The following is an 18,774-nucleotide window of genomic DNA, read 5'->3' as shown; positions in this document are numbered from 1 at the left end:
AACAGAAGACGGCAGGACCACCTTGGCCCACTGGAGGTAGCAAGCCCAAGACCCACACTGGTGTCCAAACACCCCTCACCACGAGCTGGCGCGTGCCACGGAGCGCTGTGGTATCGGTTTTGGTGACACGGTTTCTATTTTATCCAGAACAGGGCACACTGTCCACTGGACCACATCCAGCCCGTTTTGTTGCATAAATGAAGACTTATTAGAACTCGGCCTCCCCCATCACCAAGTACTGCGTCTGGCTGCTTTGGGGCTAGGACCACCCGCTGAATACTGGGGAGAGACCATGCACCTGCAAAGCCTGAAATAGCCGCGTCCGGCCCTTTGTAGCAAAGGTGTGCGGGCTCCGGAGGCCTGCTGGGAGGGTGCGGACGTCACCTCTTTCAGAGACGCATTCTTTGGTGTTCACATTCCAGGTTACTCGTTTAAAATATAAATGCTTATTCTCACAGGGTAAGAATAACCAGCAGTAGGTTTTCAGTCCTATAAAAAGGGGGGAGGTGGGGAGGCCGTGGGACAGGAGAGAAAACGAGGCCACCAGTCTCCCCAAAACACCCTGGGAGGAGACACGGCCCTCCCCAGCAGAGGCCCGGCGCCTGCTCGCCTGCAGCTCCGGCTCCTCACGCCCCAGCCCGCAGGCCTCGGCACTTACTTCATGGGTTTGAACAGCGCTTGCCCGTAATTCTGGAAGGTCATGATGAGCTTCAGCTGCGTGCCCCCCGACTTCATGGCTGCAGGAAGGAGGGAGAGAAACAGGGTCACTCTCTGGCCTCACGCCCCTTCTCCTGCACGGACGAGGGCTCTTGGCTGCAATCCGGGTCCTCTGGGCATGGTCCAGGGGTCCCACTCTGCCTGGGAAGTTTGAGTTTTCTGCAGTGAAGCTCTCACCTGCTGATGGATTCCCTGCCTGACATTCAGGGTTGAGCACTGGGGCGGATCTCTCCATGCTGACCACAGACCCAAGGGCCTGACCCCTAGAAGGGACGGCCAGGCGTGCTTACCTGGACCCACACATATACACCCACACACATCAGCACACACCCCACACACAGTCATGTACATACCCACAAACACCTACACACACCACACACACCTACACATACACAGACACAAGGGCTTAATCTCTAGAAGGGACGGCCAGGCGTGCTTACCTGGACCCACACATATACACCCACACACATCAGCACACACCCCACACACAGTCATGTACATACTCACACCCATGTACACACACCACACCCACACACATCACACACACCTACACTCACACACACCTACACATACACAGACACAAGGGCCTAATCTCTAGAAGGGACGGCCAGGCGTGCTTACCTGGACCCACACATATACACCCACACACATCAGCACACACCCCACACACAGTCATGTACATACTCACACCCATGTACACACACCACACCCACACACTACACATCACACACACCTACACTCACACACACCTACACATACACAGACACAAGGGCCTAATCTCTAGAAGGGACGGCCAGGCGTGCTTACCTGGACCCACACATATACACCCACACACATCAGCACACACCCCACACACAGTCATGTACATACTCACACCCAGGTACACACACCACACCCACACACTACACATCACACACATGCACCCACAGACACAGGGCCTGACCTCTAGAAAGGGTGGCCAGGTGTGCTTACCTGGACCCACACAAATACACCCACACACATCAGCACACACCCCACACACAGTCATGTACATACCCACACACACCTACACATGCACAGACACAAGGGCCTAATCTCTAGAAGGGACGGCCAGGCGTGCTTACCTGCAGGCAACACCTCAAACACCCACTCACATCAGCACACACCTACACACCAACAAACACCAACCTACATTTACACACCCACAGACACCCCCCTGACACATCCCTACATACACCTGCACAACCACACACAGCCACTCACACTCACACCCCCACACACACCCCCTGCATCCGCACAGTGCACACCCACACACACCCACGCACCCCCCTGCACCTGCCTAAGAATGGGGAGTGGCACCTCCCGCCTGCGTTTCTGGGGAGCTACAAGCAGCCTGAGCAGGGTGACTTTGGGGAGACCTGGGACTAAAAGCACCCGTCTCATGGGAGGCAGCTCCCGCCGCTCTGCAAGGACTTGCTGGGGTGTGGGAGCCTCCAGAAGCCTCCCTCCAGCTTTGGCCACCAGGAGGCTCAAGAACTCCCAATGGGACCCTCCTTCCACCACCTCGGGTTCTCCTTTTTGCTGGTGGAGAAGGAAAGGGCTACTGGGGGCTTCCCACAGCAGGGAAGGGGCTGGCCTCGGCCTGGGGCGGCCCCGGGAGCTAAGTTGGCCACAGCGAGGGCCTCCAGGTCGCCCGAGATGGGGGGGTCGTCACGCGGTGTGGACTGGTAGGTCCGGGCCACACGGGGGATTGTCCGGTGTGAGGGGGCCTCACGGGGCCACACCAGGAACTGGTCACACGTGAACATCACGGGTCTGAACAAGAGCCGGGCATCCCTGCCGGGACAGACGTAAATGGAACGTGGTGGGGTGGCATGCGACCGCTCGGGTGCAAAGGGGAAGAGGGAAGCAGGGCGGGGGCCCTGGGCGCAGCTCAGGAGCAGCCTCCCTAGGGAGCTACCATCTGAGCGGCTCTTGGAGTGAGGGGCAGGGCTGGCCCCGGCCCCACAGAGGACGGCACAACCCAGCAGGGGAGGCAGAGCAAGTGCAGGCCCTGAAGGAGACAGTGAGCAGGTGTGCGGGGCCGAGGGGGCCATGACTGACGCATCACAGCGGACGGGAGGGTGCAAAGGTGTATGGGGGCCGGTAAGCCAGCAGGTCTCAGGGGGTCCTAGGGGACGGTAAGGGTGGCCAGCGCGGGGCAACAGGGCTGAGGGGCCCACACAGATTCTGTCCCTGGCTGCTGCTGCTGCCCCGGAGCCAACGGTGGACACTAGAGGTGGGAGAGGCTGGGGCTGTGGCAGCTGCAGGAGACGGTGGTGGTTTGGACGAAGATGGAAAAATGGAAAAATCCAAGAAACATCTGAGGATCTGAGAGATTTTTGGTGGAGTGGCGTGGGATGTGGAGCAGGGGGACGGCCAGAGAGGGAATGGCATGGAAGGAAGACCGAACCCAGCCAGCCTGGGACGATGGATACCCTCCAGGGACCTCACGGTTCCTCCACGTGGCTGGAGGGCACGCACGTGTGGTGAGGGCGTGGAGCTCGGGGAGGGCCCAGCCCTGCAGGAGATGGCGGGATGGTTTGGTGGAAGAAAGTTCGAGACACTCCCTTCAGACGGGAAGAACTGCCCCAGAGGAACCGAGGTCTCAGGTGGCGGCTGGCTGGGAGGGAGGGTCAACGTGAGGACAGTGGGCTTTGGGGAGGGCCTGGGGGTGCCGTGGATGCTTCCCGAGGACACCGAATCCTCCAGGAAGGCCAGGAGCACGGGGGAGAGCACGGACTAGAAAGCAGAGTCCCCACCATCCACAGGGCATCACTTGGGCACAAGGGAGGAGCTGGCACCAGCCCCAGGCAGGAGGGAGACGGGGCCCGAGCCTGGCACAGCCACGGGAACAGTCGACGGCCTCCGATGTGACCTCAGGGCAGTGTGCTCGGCTTCCTGCAGCCAGGCGCCTCTGAGGGGTCTGCACCTCCCTCCCTCCCCTCCTGTTAAACGGGGCCCAGTGCCCGAGTGCGGCGGCTCACGCCTGAAATCCCAGCACTTTTGGAGGCTGAGGCAGGAGGCTTGCTTGAGGCCGAGAGTTTGAGACCAGCCTGGGCAACAGAGCAAGACCCCATCTCTACCAAAAAATTAAAAAATTAACTGATGTGGTGGTGCGTGTCCGTGGTCCCAGCTACTGGGAGGCTGACGTCGTGGTCGTGCGTGTCCGTGGTCCCAGCTACTGGGAGGCTGACGTCGTGGTCGTGCGTGTCCGTGGTCCCAGCTACTGGGAGGCTGACGTCGTGGTCGTGCGTGTCCGTGGTCCCAGCTACTGGGAGGCTGACGTCGTGGTCGTGCGTGTCCGTGGTCCCAGCTACTGGGAGGCTGACGTCGTGGTCGTGCGTGTCCGTGGTCCCAGCTACTGGGAGGCTGACGTCGTGGTCGTGCGTGTCCGTGGTCCCAGCTACTGGGAGGCTGACGTCGTGGTCGTGTGTGTCCGTGGTCCCAGCTACTCGGGAGGCTGACGTCGTGGTCGTGCGTGTCCGTGGTCCCAGCTACTGGGAGGCTGACGTCGTGGTCGTGCGTGTCCGTGGTCCCAGCTACTGGGAGGCTGACGTCGTGGTCGTGCGTGTCCGTGGTCCCAGCTACTGGGAGGCTGACGTCGTGGTCGTGTGTGTCCGTGGTCCCAGCTACTGGGAGGCTGACGTCGTGGTGCGTGTCTGTGGTCCCAGCTACTGGGAGGCTGACGTCGTGGTCATGCGTGTCTGTGGTCCCAGCTACTGGGAGGCTGACGTCGTGGTGCATGTCCGTGGTCCGAGCTACTTGGGAGGCTGACGTCGTGGTGCGTGTCCGTGGTCCCAGCTACTCGGGAGGCTGACGTCGTGGTCGTGCGTGTCCGTGGTCCCAGCTACTGGGAGGCTGACGTCGTGGTCGTGCATGTCCGTGGTCCCAGCTACTGGGAGGCTGACGTCGTGGTCATGCGTGTCCGTGGTCCCAGCTACTGGGAGGCTGACGTCGTGTTCATGCGTGTCCGTGGTCCCAGCTACTGGGAGGCTGACGTCGTGGTCGTGTGTGTCCGTGGTCCCAGCTACTGGGAGGCTGACGTCGTGGTCGTGTGTGTCCGTGGTCCCAGCTACTTGGGAGGCTGACGTCGTGGTGCGTGTCCGTGGTCCCAGCTACTCGGGAGGCTGTGGGAAGACTGCTTGAGGCCAGGGCTCAAGACCAGCCTGGGCAACAGAGACCCTGTTTCTACAAAACAATGGGGCTCAGGATGTGGACACCTGTCCCGCCTCCTTTCCAGGGTCCTGGTGAGTAGGGTGGTGCCTCATGTGACCTGCCAGAACCTCAGCTGCTCCTGCAGAATGGGGGTGACATGCCTCATCCAGGACCACCCTTAGGACTACGTGGGGGCAATGCTGTGAGTGCTCAGGACAGCAGTGGCGCGGGGACTCACCACAGCGAAGTCCACGAGTGCCACGTCCCCTCCCCGAGCACTGAGAACAGCGGCAGTGTGGGGACACAGCGAAGGCCACACAGGTGCCACGTCCTCTCCTTCAGCACAGAGAACAGTGACGATGTGGGTGCTCACCACGGCAAAGGCCATGGAGTGCCACGTCCCCTCCCCGAGTGCTGAGAACAGCGACGGCATGGGTGCTCACCATGGCAAAGGCCACACAGGTGCCACGTCCCCTCCCTCAGCACAGAGAACAGCGACGGCGTGGGTGCTCACCACAGCAAAGGCCACGGAGTGCCACGTCCCCTCCCCGAGTGCTGAGAACAGCTGCAGTGTGGGGGTTCGCCACAGCGATGGCCACTCAAGCGCCATGTGCCCTCCCCATTTCTGATGGCTGTTGCTGCCCCTGAGCTCACAGCTCACACCCTGGGTCACGTGCCCATTCCCTCCAGGCAGCGTCTGCTCCAGCCACTACTCTGTCAGAAACCACGTTTGACAAGCCATGGTCAAGACGGGCTGGGCTCAGCGCCCTGGACCACTGTGCAGTCAGGTCTGTCGGTGAAACTCTCAGAGGCCGTGCCCTGCTCAGGTGAAGGAAGCAGCAACGAATCTCATTTCTCTCCAAAACCCTGCACAGAACCTGAACGCCAGCCTCAGGCGGGCCAGCAGCTCAAGGCTCCGTAAACGGGCTCCATCCCGGCTTCTCACCCGGCACCAGGGGGTTTTCAATGACAGCAAACGGCATATTATTTTACCAGTAAACAAGGCAGCCTATTAAAAGCTTTGACTCCATAACCATTTTCTTCTGAATACACTGCACGGATTTTTAAACTGGGATGCATGGATGGGTGCCTAAAACTTGGTAGTTTTCTCCCAAAGGTAAAACTGTGGTTGGCTTTAGTTTTCTGTTTTTTCCTTAACTGTGCTTTCTAAGTTTCCGCAATGAATAGTGACTACATTTTTTAGTAAGATAAAGAAGAAGCGACGATGAGAAAATTAGTGGCCGGATCAAGCCCCATTTGATGCTCCCGTTTCCATTTAGTAATCGGGGTCACAGGATTCAACAGTTTCCTCCTGGCTCAGGTGCGACAGCTCATCAGCTCCTTCCAGGGCTTGTAATCCCGGTTTGTAAAATAACAACATATTATCCAAATCTGGTCAGTTCAGTCTTTCTTCTTCTGGAAGCAGGTCCTGTCTCCCTGGACCCTGTGCTCAGCTGTGAGGCCAGCTCCTCCCCATGGAGCAAATAAACAATTAGAAATGAAAGGCACGAAGATCTCACAGCGACTGAGGACTCGGCTTCCTGTGGACCGTGGGCTGTGCCACCCTCCCTGGGCGCACCACTCAGTCTATCAAGTGGGTCTTCTGCTGAAAGACGTTTGGAATTCTGCTCTACAATCAGATACGGTCGCCCTGCAAAGACCAACACACAAGCTGCCCTGCGTCTCAGGCCTTCGGTGCTCATCGGGATGGGTGGGAGGTACAGACACCCACCCTCCTGTCACTGAACGGGTCACCCCTGCCCTCCCACCCAGGAAGGGGCCAGCAGGTGGCAGAGCCAGGACACAGCCCAGGCCTTGAAAAGAAGGTGCAGTTTTGGGTTTTCTTAAGATAGACCAAAGTTCACGACGCTTGAAAAGCTCACCTCACTGGTGGGAGAAGCCCAGGCGTGTGGGCACAGGCCCTGGGGATGGGACTGACGGAGACGCCCTCCCAGATGCAGCCTCCTGTGCCCCCAGTGGACAAGGGTCAGTCAGAGCCTGCCCAACCCCAGCCCACGGAGGGACCCACGGAGAGCTGATCCCTCTGATGCCCATGAAGCCGGCTGAGGTGGGGGCATCCTGGCACAGACCCCAAAGTCACCCCACACCGTGGACAAGTCTCAGAGACTCACCTGCTAAGCCCTCTCCCTCCATCTCCCGCTGTAGCTGCCTCTCCCCCGAAATCCAGGCCATCATCAAACCAACAGCACAGTCAAACCCCAGTGGGCCTCCAGGCCCCAATTCCCAGCGCAATAAAAACATATTATGCAAATCTGGTCAGTCAGCTCTTCTTCTGGAAGCAGGTCCCATCTGCACTGCTCCAATGGCCACCCGTCCTCTCTATGCACACAGGAAGATGTCCACAGGACCCCCCCATTCCCCTAATTCCCACCCAGCAGCCACCCGTCCTCTCTATGCACACAGGAAGATGTCCACAGGGCCCCCTCATTGCCCCAGTTCCCACCCAGCAGCCACCCGTCCTCTCTATGCACACAGGAAGATATCCACAGGGCCCCCCCATTCCCGTAATTCCCACCCAGCAGCCACCCGTCCTCTCTATGCACACAGGAAGATGTCCACAGGGCCCCCCCGTTGCCCCAATTCCCACCCAGCAGCCACCCGTCCTCTCTATGCACACAGGAAGATGTCCACAAGACCCCCCCATTCCCCTAATTCCCACCCAGCAGCCACCCGTCCTCTCTATGCACACAGGAAGATGTCCACAGGGCCCCCCCATTCCCCCAATTCCCACCCAGCAGCCACCCGTCCTCTCTATGCACACAGGAAGATGTCCACAGGGCCCCCCCATTGCTCCAATTCCCACCCAGCAGCCACCCGTCCTCTCTGTGCACTCAGGAAGATGTCCACAGGGCCCCCCCATTCCCCTAATTCCCACCCAGCAGCCACCCGTCCTCGCTATGCACACAGGAAGATGTCCACAGGACCCCCTCATTCCCCTAATTCCCACCCAGCAGCCACCCGTCCTCTCTATGCACACAGGAAGATGTCCACAGGGCCCCCCCATTCCCCTAATTCCCACCCAGCAGCCACCCGTCCTCTCTATGCACACAGGAAGATGTCCACAGGGCCCCCCCATTGCTCCAATTCCCACCCAGCAGCCACCCGTCCTCTCTATGCACACAGGAAGATATCCACAGGGCCCCCCCATTGCTCCAATTCCCACCCAGCAGCCACCCGTCCTCTCTGTGCACTCAGGAAGATGTCCACAGGGCCCCCCCATTCCCCTAATTCCCACCCAGCAGCCACCCGTCCTCTCTATGCACACAGGAAGATGTCCACAAGACCCCCCCATTCCCCTAATTCCCACCCAGCAGCCACCCGTCCTCTCTGTGCACACAGGAAGATGTCCACAAGACCCCCCCATTCCCCCAATTCCCACCCAGCAGCCACCCGTCCTCTCTATGCACACAGGAAGATGTCCACAGGGCCCCCCCATTCCCCTAATTCCCACCCAGCAGCCACCCGTCCTCTCTATGCACACGGGAAGATGTCCACAGGGCCCCCCCATTCCCCCATTTCCCACCCAGCAGCCACCCGTCCTCTCTATGCACACAGGAAGATGTCCACAGGGCCCCCCCATTCCCCCATTTCCCACCCAGCAGCCACCCGTCCTCTCTATGCACACAGGAAGATGTCCACTGCCTTTCAGATAGGTTCTCCCCATCTGGAACGCCCTCCCCTTCCAGCCCACCTGCCCTGAGCACCTCCCACCACTTAACCCACCACCTTTAGACCAAAGGGGACAGTCTGCTTCTTCCCCGGCCTCCCTGAAGAATCTATCGCCCAGATAACCGTCAGTATACATGACTCATTCATATTGATTAATCATTATTAATCTACATCACTAGTTAACATGGCTAGTTAATGTGATTAATGTGCACTAGTTACAGAAGTTAACATACACGAGCCGAGTGCCCTGTGCCTTCACTATTTCAGGTTGCCGTCAGCACTAACAGCTCGGGACCACACAGACCCTCGGACGCCACTGGGTTTTGCCCACGGTGTCTCCCCAGGCCACAGCACAGGACAGAGGCGGTGTTCGTACACAGTCACCTCCTCGGAAGGACTCCAAGAGATGCTGGCATTTCTTATGAAACAAGCGTCTTATATAGAAAGACGGCTGCTGTCACAGAAATACTAATGGACTTCGGTGCCTGGCCCCAATCAGGGTGGCCTTGGGCAAGATTACCCTAGACAGCTCCAGCAACCCACTGTGAAGTTCTAGAAGGAAGAACCCCGAGCAGGTCTGGAGAGACAGGGAGAGACGGCCCTGAAGGAAAGAGGTGTGTGGCCCGGGGCTGGGGGTCCCAACACCCTGCAGGGTGCTCATGGGGATGGAGACTGGGTGCAGCCTCCACTCAGCCTTTGTTTCTGGTGGGAACAGGAACCCTTTCTAACAAGAACCCCAACCCGACTTTAAATTAACCAGTTCCACCTCCTACAGACCTGTGGACCACACAGACACATCCAGGCGTGAGACGCTGCAGTCAGTGTGGGCCCCCATGTTGCCGCCTTTGGCCCTGGTCGTCTCGTCTGTGAAGAGGGCCAGCGTCTGTCCTTGGGGGTCACGGTCAGGCGGTCCCCCTGCTCTTCACAGCCACTGTCTGGCCTCAAGGGTCAGAGTGAAGCACAGTTATTCCTGAAGACGAATGGGGACAGCTGTGTGTGCTGGAAGTAGGGCCTCACACAAGGAGGGCTCAGACGTGGAGAACGTGACACCAGGAGGGCTCAGGTCACCCTGTTCTTCCCACCCCACACATCTCCAAGCCAGAGAGGTCCGCTGGGTGTCCCAGACCCCGGGTGCCCACACACAGGCTCATATACCCACTCACCTTGGGCACCGAGGGACCTGGTTTTGAGGAAAAGGGCTTAGTTGGCCAGCAGTGGGCACCCTGGGGCTGGCATCAAGGAGGCTAGAACTGTGGGACCCTATTGCGAGGTAAGGGGCTGGAAGAGCTGGGAGCCTGCACCTGCTCCGGACCTGGGTCTGCCAGTCCTGGACTCTCCTGGAGGCCTCAAGTGACAGACAAGGTCACATCAGCACTGCCCAGAGTCCCGTCCATCACACACCACCCTCGGGACTCTTTCGCCAGAACCGCCTCCACCCCAGACTGTTATTTATTTCGCGATTTTCTTCAAGGCCACTTTTATTTTGAAAGATCTGTTTTTTAAAAGAAAACGGCAGCCTTGCCCCAGTGGGGACCATGTCTGCATTAAAAGGAAAGTTGGCAGGCGCGCATCGGGGCACACTCCTGCAGTTAGGGGGCTGCTGTCTCTGCTCAGCATGGGGAGGCTGGTGCCTGGGTGACCCCAGGCCTCAGCAGCATGAGCTCGGGTGTCCCCAGGCCTCAGCAGCATGAGCTCGGGTGACCCCAGGCCTCAGCAGCATGAGCTCGGGTGACCCCAGGCCTCAGCAGCATGAGCTCGGGTGACCCCAGGCCTCAGCAGCATGAGCTTTTGCTCCTCACCTCCCACCAGATGGCTGGGAAGGGAGTTGAGTGCAGACTGAGCTATTTGCTGCCTTCTCCAGGCTCCACTTGAAATCGTCCCCTGCAGGTGGTCATTGTCCTTCTTTCAGGATGACCCAAGGTCCCCCAGCCCTGGTGCCACGGGCGTCCAGCTAATTGGGCATCTTCCCTTTTCTCTCTCTAGGTCGGCCGAGCGAGGCCCTGGGACCGTGACCTGCAGGGGCAGTTGCCACCTGGGGTGGGCGAGAGGGGGAACAGTGGCCTTTCTGGAGCTGGCGCTGCTTTCCAAGGAGTCCTGCTCCCAAGGAACAGACACGGTGGCCGTGCCCTCCCGGGTACCTGCAGGCAGCTCCCTCTCGTGGGCTGACCCAGTGGAGGCCCTTTGTTCCTTGAAGCTCACCGGCTGGTTAGTCCTGGATTCTAGCTAGACTCATTCTTCCCCTTTTGGCAGATCAATTAGTGTCAAGGACTTTGGTCCCGCAGAGTCATTTTTCTTTGTTCAGGCATGTTCTCCCAACCACAGGCTTTGTCCCAATCTGGATGGAGCAATTATGAAGTCTGCATTTCAGTCCAGAAGATGCCCAAATCCTCACATGCCAGTGGGATGACTATTTTTTAAAGTAATTTCAAGTACAGAGTAGTTAATTATGTCATTTATTCTTTGCATCCATAATTGTGCACGACAGAAATTTAATTATCATCAGCCCCAGCCGAAGGCACTGCATGCCTGATTTCAAGCTGAATAGAGGTAGATAATATCCCAAGATTCTTTAAAGGTGGCAATGGCCGGTTACCAGGCAGCCAGGAGCCCAGCTATAAATAAACCTCCGCTGGCCCTAACCAGCTGTGCTGTAGAGCACGTGGAGCTCCATGAATTGGATTGGGTGGTTCTGAGCAGGGGAGATTTAATAGAACCATTCTGAGGGAAGGCTTTGGAGACTTGCAGGCATCGTTCTCCATTACAACAATATTTCTGGGCTCACGTTTAATAGTAAGATGAATGACTTGAGATTAAAGTGAGCACCCAGGGGCCGGACAGCTGAGGGGACAGAACTCGGAGCCTGGAGCACGCAGGTGCTAATCTCGGACAAACCTCCTGCTCTTAGAGCCTTGGTTTCCCTTGTTGTGGAGCGGTGGTTGGAAGGCAGGGCTGGCCTTTGAAGGCTACCCCTGTTCTTGGTTGCAGGACCTGTCTAGGGGCACCAGGCTCTAAACCTGCCTGATTGGCTTGGTCACGCCAAGGGCCTAGCCAGAGGCTGCTATCTCAAGCAGTTGGGTCTTCACCCAGATCCTCCAACTGGAAGTTCATACTCGGAAGGGTCCTCAGAACAGCCGTGGCTGAGTCAGGTCAGCCAGGCAGCAGCAAGCGGGGTCAGCAAGCAGGCCAGCCCCCTTCTAGGACAGAGCACATCCTCCAGGACACTGTGGCCTGGCCTAGGCCAGCCTCCTTCTAGGACAGAGCACATCCTCCAGGACACTGTGGCCTGGCCTAGGCCAGCCCCCCTTGTGCCGTTCCCTGCAGACCAGGAGACCTGGACCTGGACACGCAGCAACTCTCATGGCACACTTGGTTCACAGGTGAAGGTTCCCTGCTTCCTCAGGAAGACAGACCTCTTCACAATGAGAACTCACCTGTGAGCATCTCCAAGCCCAAGGCAGCAGGGAGAATAGGGCCCAACATCCAGGTTGAGACCCTCATGAGGCTCAGGCACCTGCCCAGCCCTGGCTTCCCCAGATGAGAAGGATCAGCCCACCTCGAAATGCTGCTGCTGTACAAAGACCCCACCCAGCAGGTGAGCTGCCCCCAAAATGCTGCAGTGTTGGAGACCCCACCCAGCAGGTGAGCTGTCAGGCTCCGCTCTCACCTCTTTACTCGTGTTTGCACATTTAAGCCCCAATAACCCTGTGAGGCCGGCACCACAGGTCCGTGCTCTTCTTCAACATCTTTGGGGGCAGAAGTATTTGGGGACTGCAGGTATTTCGATGACAAAGGCACACGTGGTGCGTGCTGTGGATCACACGTGGTGCGTGCTGTGGATCACACGTGGTGCGTGCTGTGGATCATGGCATGGCCACATGGGTCTGGGGTAGAACCCCATAATTAAACCCACTCCTGTTCCTCAGAGGAACATGTGAATATTCACTGTAACAGAGAAAAATCAGCAATTTTAACTAGCCTCGACAATTTAGGTTTTGCCCCTAAATACGTTCAGCCTGAGTTAGTTTTTAGTGAATGGGTTTTGCTGGAGTCCAGATTATACCGGGTCCAGATTATAACCTTCTCTGTGTTCTCGGCGAGAACCAGGTGCTGGAGGGGTTAATCCATTTGCCCACTTGCACTCTGGCTAGTGGCTGGCAGAGCCAGGATTCACCCCCAGATCTCCTGGGCCAGATCCTGCTGTCCTGCCTGGGTGATGGGGCTGTGTCTGCCCATCGTCCTTGCAGGCCCTGCTTGGCTCTGCAGAATGACTCTGAGCGACCAGCCTGTCCTCGGACGGGCCCCCACCCCAGAAGACTGGATGAGAACCAGTGTGGCCAGCACGGTCTAGGAGGCAGGCGAGCGAGATCAGCTGGGACAGGCCTTCGGTAGGCACAGGATTTAACCAGGGCACACCCAGGCGGAGCCCACACCGGAACCCTGGGGGAGGGATTCCCTGGCAAGGGCTCTGTCCACACCACTGCAATGTCAGGCAGCCTGGGCACCACTGCCCTGGGACAGCCAGACCAAAGGGGGGTGGCAGTGAGCCAAGCCTAGCTTGTCCAGATGGACAAAGCACTCCTAAGGTGGGCAAAGCTGCCCCAGGTCCCAGGAGGCCCCGCCCTCTCCCTGAAGCTGCTCTGGGAGCTCCTGGCACAGAACTCCCACACCTCCGCAGTGCTGGTGTTGGAGAGCTGACGGGTCCGTGAGGGGGGTGGTGAGCTGCAGTTGCCTGCCAAGGGCCTGGTGGCCTTTGGAATCCACAAAGCCCTCCCTCTGCTCAGACCCTGCCTGTGCACACGAGCAGACTGTTGTGGAAGGCCACACACAAAGTACTAGTTAATATTTTACAAGCTTGCTCACGTGCACCATCTCATCCTATCCTTGCATCGATCCCACGAGGCGAGACCCCGCCGGACAGACGGGGACAATGAGCTGCAGAGAAGCTGACACGGACAGCGGCACTGGAGACTTTCTGTCTTAAGTGCTGCTCCTCCCCAACACCCTGGCTGGTGTGCAAGGCTCTCTCATTCCTCTCCCTGCCACGACGGACCCCACCTGGAAGGTGAGCTGCCCGACGGACCCCGTGGAAGGTCCTCAGCCCCTGCCAGTGGAGCCCCCTCCTCTCCACACGCCCTGGCTGGCGTGCACGGCTCTGAAGTGCTCGTTCCTCCTCAGGATCGGGCACTGTGTGTGTGTGTCTCTTCCTGGGGCTGTCACGTCCACAGAGGCAGCAGATCTCGTGGAGGCTGAACTCATCCTCAACTCCCCACCACCCAGGAAGGGGGTCTGACATGCAGGAGGTGCCAGTAAAATCTGCTGAATGGACAAACATGTTGATCAAGGCGTCGGATATTTCCTTAATGGACACGCTCACTCTCAGGGGCAGAAGGGACCTTCTGGCTGTGGCTGTCTGCAGGACTGTTCCCCAGCACAGCTGAAAGCCCTCAGACCCCTGCAGGGGCAGGAGAAAGGCAGAGCTTTCATGGAGCGGGGCCTGGAGGGGGGCAGATGTTCAGGTTCCACCCAGGCAGCATGGAGGGAAGAGGACCCCCAGCTTGTCCAGCTGATCTCTGTTACGAGGTGAGCTGATCACGGGGTGGGGAGAGCTGCAAGTTCTGTCTTCGCATGACCAGGTGAGTGCCCAGCAAACAACTCAGCACCGGGTGGACAGAGCCAGAAACAGCCCCGAACAGCCCTGGAGAACCTACCTGCCGGCCTGAAAGGGGACACCTAAGTCCTGTGTGGGCAACTGGACAGAACCCCAGGCCACTGGGACCCTTTCAGCACCAGGGTTGCTTCTGAGACACACATGAAGCTAATGCCTGGGACTGCTGGCCTCATCACACAGTGCAAAGAAAGCCCTGCCTTCAGGCTCTCATGGCCTCTGCACCTGCCCGCAGCTGTGCGCACCCAGGCCCACACCCCCCAATCCCTGGGGAGCAGCTGCTCCCACTAAAGGGCCTCAGCTCCACCCTCACTGCCTCTCCAAGCACTGGTGACAAATGGGACCTTCACAAACAATCGCCTACAAGCTGAGAACAATGGCACCAAACCTCCACGCTCAGAAGCTGCAGCGGCATATTTTCCTGAAATCAGCAACTGCATGCCCTTTTTTGTCCAATTCGGCAGATCCCAAAGTACCTGGAGATGTTGCCTTCAAACTCCTCCATCTGGGACGCCCAGGCCTCCGTCCCGAGCCCTGCCTACGTCTCCTCAGTATGAAACTGCACAGCGCCTTGCTGAGCTCTGACGAAGGACGGCTTCAAAACCACAAGAAGCAGGCTCATGGCTGTCTCCCCACCCAGCCAGGGTCGTGTGCAGAAAAGCAGGAGAGTGTTCCATGCACATGCTCCCAGTGGAGGGGTCACCGCCACCAAGGATACCCCTCTATTCCTCTACCCCAGGAGGGAAGGACTCTGTCGTCCAGTTGGCACCCCCAGGACCACCCAGGTGAGGAGGCAGAGCACAGTGGACGGGCTGTCCAGGCATCTCCCAGCTCATCGTGCGGCAGATCAGGAGCACATCCAGTGTGAGAGCACACGAGACACGAGCCCTCTGTCCCTCCTCGCTGCCCGTGCAGATCCCTGCAGGAGGTAACGCTGCCGTAATGAGCAACGGCCTCCCAGACCTCTCTAACGCATAGCCTGCCCCGGCAGCCCTGACGCCACACAGCCGGCACATAGACGGCCCTCGAGTGCACCCGAGGACACCTACCCACGCTGGTGATCCTCTGGGAGCTGAGGTCGTGCAGCAGGGCCTCGATGGCTGGGTTGTGTCTGGAGTACAGCTCGTACCGGTTGATGCCAATGTGGAACTTGAGCCAGTTGGGATAGGAGTCCACGGCCGCCTCCCCGGTGGAGAGGAATTCTGCACCTTCAGCACCCACGTTCGGCCTGCAGGGAGAGAGCGAGGACGAACATCAGCACGGAAAGAACGGGCCCGTGAGCCACAGGACGGGGAGAGGCCCCCGACGCCAAGGTTTTTAACTTTGGGTTCAAGCAAGTGCAGATGTGTCGAAGGCGCCTCTGCTTACAGAGGGCCCTGCAACGTCTGCGCTTTCTTCTGTGGCTGCTCTGCTGCCAGCTAATAACACGGTGAAAGGCCTGTAATTCTTACTCACCCCCTGGAGACGCCACAGACAGCTCTAACTACAGCAAAACTAATCCCGGGACGTCAGCGCTGCCCTGCCGTCCCCGCCACGTCTGTCCCGGGGTCACCGAAATGGCCCAACCATGACCTCGGCTGAGGGTGTGAGGGGCTGTGGCCCTCCCCTGGAGTAGAGGGGAGAACCTACCATTCACCCAGGCTTCATGAAAACCACAGACACACCCAGTCTGTCAGGAACCTTCCCCGACTCTCTACTGTTGTTCCAACAACCAGGGGCACAATGATGCAAGAGGCTAAATTTGATTTTAATGAGAGCAGCCTTGGGTGGGGAGAGAGGAAAGAGGCAGCACTCTCTCCAGCCCAGGCGGCCTGTCCTCACGTCTCTGGGGTCAAGGGACCGTTCTGGAGGAAGGACAGACCCTCTGTCTGCTGCTGGGCTGGAGGGAAACGCGGAACTTGTCCCAGCTCGAATTCATCTAAAGCTGAGGTGCTTTCTGCCCAAGCTCTGTCCTGCGGTGGACAGGGGAGGCGGGCTAGGATCCACTTCCTGGCCACCCGCTGCTCTGGGCGGCCGTCTCTCCCTGCCGAGAGCCACAGCCCAGGCTGCTGCTCTGGTTCTCAAATTTCCAAGCATTTCCTTGAACCTGACCAGCAGGCAAGGCCCAGAGGCTTCCAAACAGCCAGTGTGTTTAGACAGAAGACACTGGGCCTGGCCACATTTCAGGGAAGAAGGGACTTTCAACCAGATCTTTTGGAAGGCTGGTCTCCCCCTCTGCTGCTGGGGTAATCTTCTGCAGGTAGTTGCTTATTCTGGCCTTGCCGTGGTTAACGTTCCACCGCTTCGGGTTGTAGCATCTGCTTGTTTTGATCTGTGCGGCCGAGGGAGGGGCCGGGGGGTGGGGAAAGGGCTTAGCCAGGACAGTTTAAAGACATGTTCCTGGCGTGGCTTCTCGCCCTTTATGGAGCCATCATCTCTTTGCAGCCAGCACACCCACCGCCCTTGCTGGGTGGGCCCCCTTGTTGCACCTCACGGCTGCCAGCAAGCCCCTCTGATAATTCTGCTCCAGCCACTGGGTTTAAAAGACTCAATAGGCACATCCAGACCTTCTCCAAGGTGCCCACCCAGAGCACCCTCGCCAAGTGTTTCAAAGCCCGGCGGCAGCCTGCTCCTTCCCTCACCAACCCATTCATTCATTGCCTGACCCCATTTCCCAAGCTGGTGTCCAGGGCTGGCCAGGACTCGCTTCTAAAGGGCGCAGGCTCTGGCTTCCTCACCAGCAGCCACAGGGCACAGCTCCCGGACCAGCCGGCAGCCCCTCCCGAGGAGGAGGTTATTCTGGAGACAAAGGCAGTGCCCTGAGGTAGGCGGCCGCCTCCTCCCGCACCACACTCCCTGCCCGGCCTCTTCCATGGGGGGCGGCCCTTTGGGGCCCCCGAACCTCTCTGCGCCAAGCCTTGGGCTCACGGCTCCCTTGGGGGTGGGCACCCGCCAGCCCCCACTCACCAGTCTGGGTTCTCCGGCGCTTTGGGGCTGAGCCTGGTGTCGCCGTTCACATTGAACAGGACGTCGTCCTCCGTGAGCGGCGGAACCGCCACCCGGTAAAGCGGGTGCTCGAACAGCCTGGCCAGGAGGGAGGCGTCTCCGCCGGGGCCGGGGGGCGGCTCGGACCGACGCGGGCCGGGGTCTCGCAGCGGCGGCCGGTGCGCGGGGTCGTGGGGTCTTAGGGCGCCGCCGGGATCCCGCCCCCGCAAGGCGCGCTCGGCCGGCTCGGCCGCCGGCGGCAGTTTCTCCAGCGAGTGGGACGAGAGATTGGAGGAGGGGTCGGAGCTGAAGTCCTGCAGGATGCGGAGCGTGTGCTTGTTGGGCCAGCCCGCGTCGCCGGCGGCGGAGGAGGCGGCCGGGGGCTCCCCGGAGCGGCCCCGAACCTGGGCCCAGCCGGGCGCGGCCACCTCGGCGGCGGGCTGCGCGCACGAACAGCCGGGCTCCCCCGAGGGCCGCGCGCCGCGTCGCTCCAGCCTGGGCAGCAGGTCCAGGGCGATGTGCAGCGCGCAGGCCACCAGGAACACCATCAGGATGAGCACGCGGAACCGGCGCACCAGGATCATCTTCATGGCCGCGCGGGCCGGCCCGGGCCTGGAGCGCGTTCTGCCCGCGCCCCTCTAGCTGCGGCTGGGCACGAGCGCGGCGCCGCCTCGCGGGTCAAGGTCCATCGGTGCCGGGCGGCTACCAGCTCCGGGGCTGTCCCCGGGCCCGGACCGCGTGCGGGGCGCCCGCCGCCAAAGCGCTGGGTCCCCGCGCCATCTCGGGGCCGTCCCCGCTCGGCCTCTCCGGAGCGGCCGCGCCCTCAGCCGGGGAGCCCGGGGGTCCTGGTCCGCGGAGCCGGGCGCGCGGGGGGCGGCGGGGGCCGCAGCAGGGGGAGGCTCGGCGCGCGCAGCGGCCGGCGCGGGGCTCATCGGGCGTGTGGGTCCATCCCGGCCGGGGCGCGACGGGCCTGGGCGGTGGCGGCGGCCGCAGGCCACCCGATCCTCCGCGCGCTCCTCTCCAGGCGCCGGGCGGGCGGGGAAGGGGCGGCTCCTCCGGGCCGGGCTCTGCTCTCACGCCGCGCCCGGGAGACCGGGGCTGGGGGGAGGCGGGCGGCGAAGGGCGGAAGGGTGGGCGCGGGGAGCGGCCGGCGGGGTCCCGGGCAGGTGCAGCGGCCGCCCCGAGCGCAGCTCCCCCCGGCCTGGCCGGGCCTCTCGGCGCCCCGCGCCCCGGGCGGGCAGATATCGAGCGCCGCGGAGCCGCCCCCCGCGTCAGCGCCCACAGATTGGCGGAGCCGCCGCCCCACGAGTCACGGCTGGGCCCGGGCCGGCTGCGCTCCCGCTCTCCTTCCTCCTCCCCTCGGCCGCGCCCCGCGACGCCTCTGCAGCTCCGGGCCCGTAAGGAGAGGGCGCCTCCTGCCCGCGGTTTGCAGAGGGAAGCGGCGGAGACCGGGAGGGCGCGCTCGGTTCCGGCCGGGCCAGCAGCTGCGGCCGAGTGTGGGGGGCTCCGGCCTGGCCGCTTCCTGGGACCCCCTCTCCCGCCCGGGGCCGCCAGCGGCAGCC

The 18,774-nt window shown here is 60.5% G+C and overlaps 1 protein-coding gene across 1 annotated transcript in view; it reads right to left on the bottom strand.

The window, feature by feature from the left end:
- Positions 1-18,429, bottom strand: part of FAM20C (FAM20C golgi associated secretory pathway kinase) — a 69,210-nt gene extending 50,781 nt beyond the window's left edge. Inside the window, exons 1-3 of the mRNA XM_054495054.2 lie at positions 17,195-18,429; positions 15,298-15,476; positions 659-737 (exon numbers count right to left, since the gene is read on the bottom strand). Coding sequence (XP_054351029.1) covers positions 659-737; positions 15,298-15,476; positions 17,195-17,802 — 866 coding nt within the window. The 5' untranslated portion in view covers positions 17,803-18,429. The remainder of the gene's footprint in view (positions 1-658; positions 738-15,297; positions 15,477-17,194) is intronic.
- Positions 18,430-18,774: the final 345 nt, after the last annotated feature.

The sequence above is a fragment of the Pongo pygmaeus genome, chromosome 6, assembly GCF_028885625.2.
Source record: "Pongo pygmaeus isolate AG05252 chromosome 6, NHGRI_mPonPyg2-v2.0_pri, whole genome shotgun sequence".
NCBI classification, from domain to species: domain Eukaryota; kingdom Metazoa; phylum Chordata; class Mammalia; order Primates; family Hominidae; genus Pongo; species Pongo pygmaeus.
This window is presented reverse-complemented; position numbering and strand designations above follow the sequence as displayed.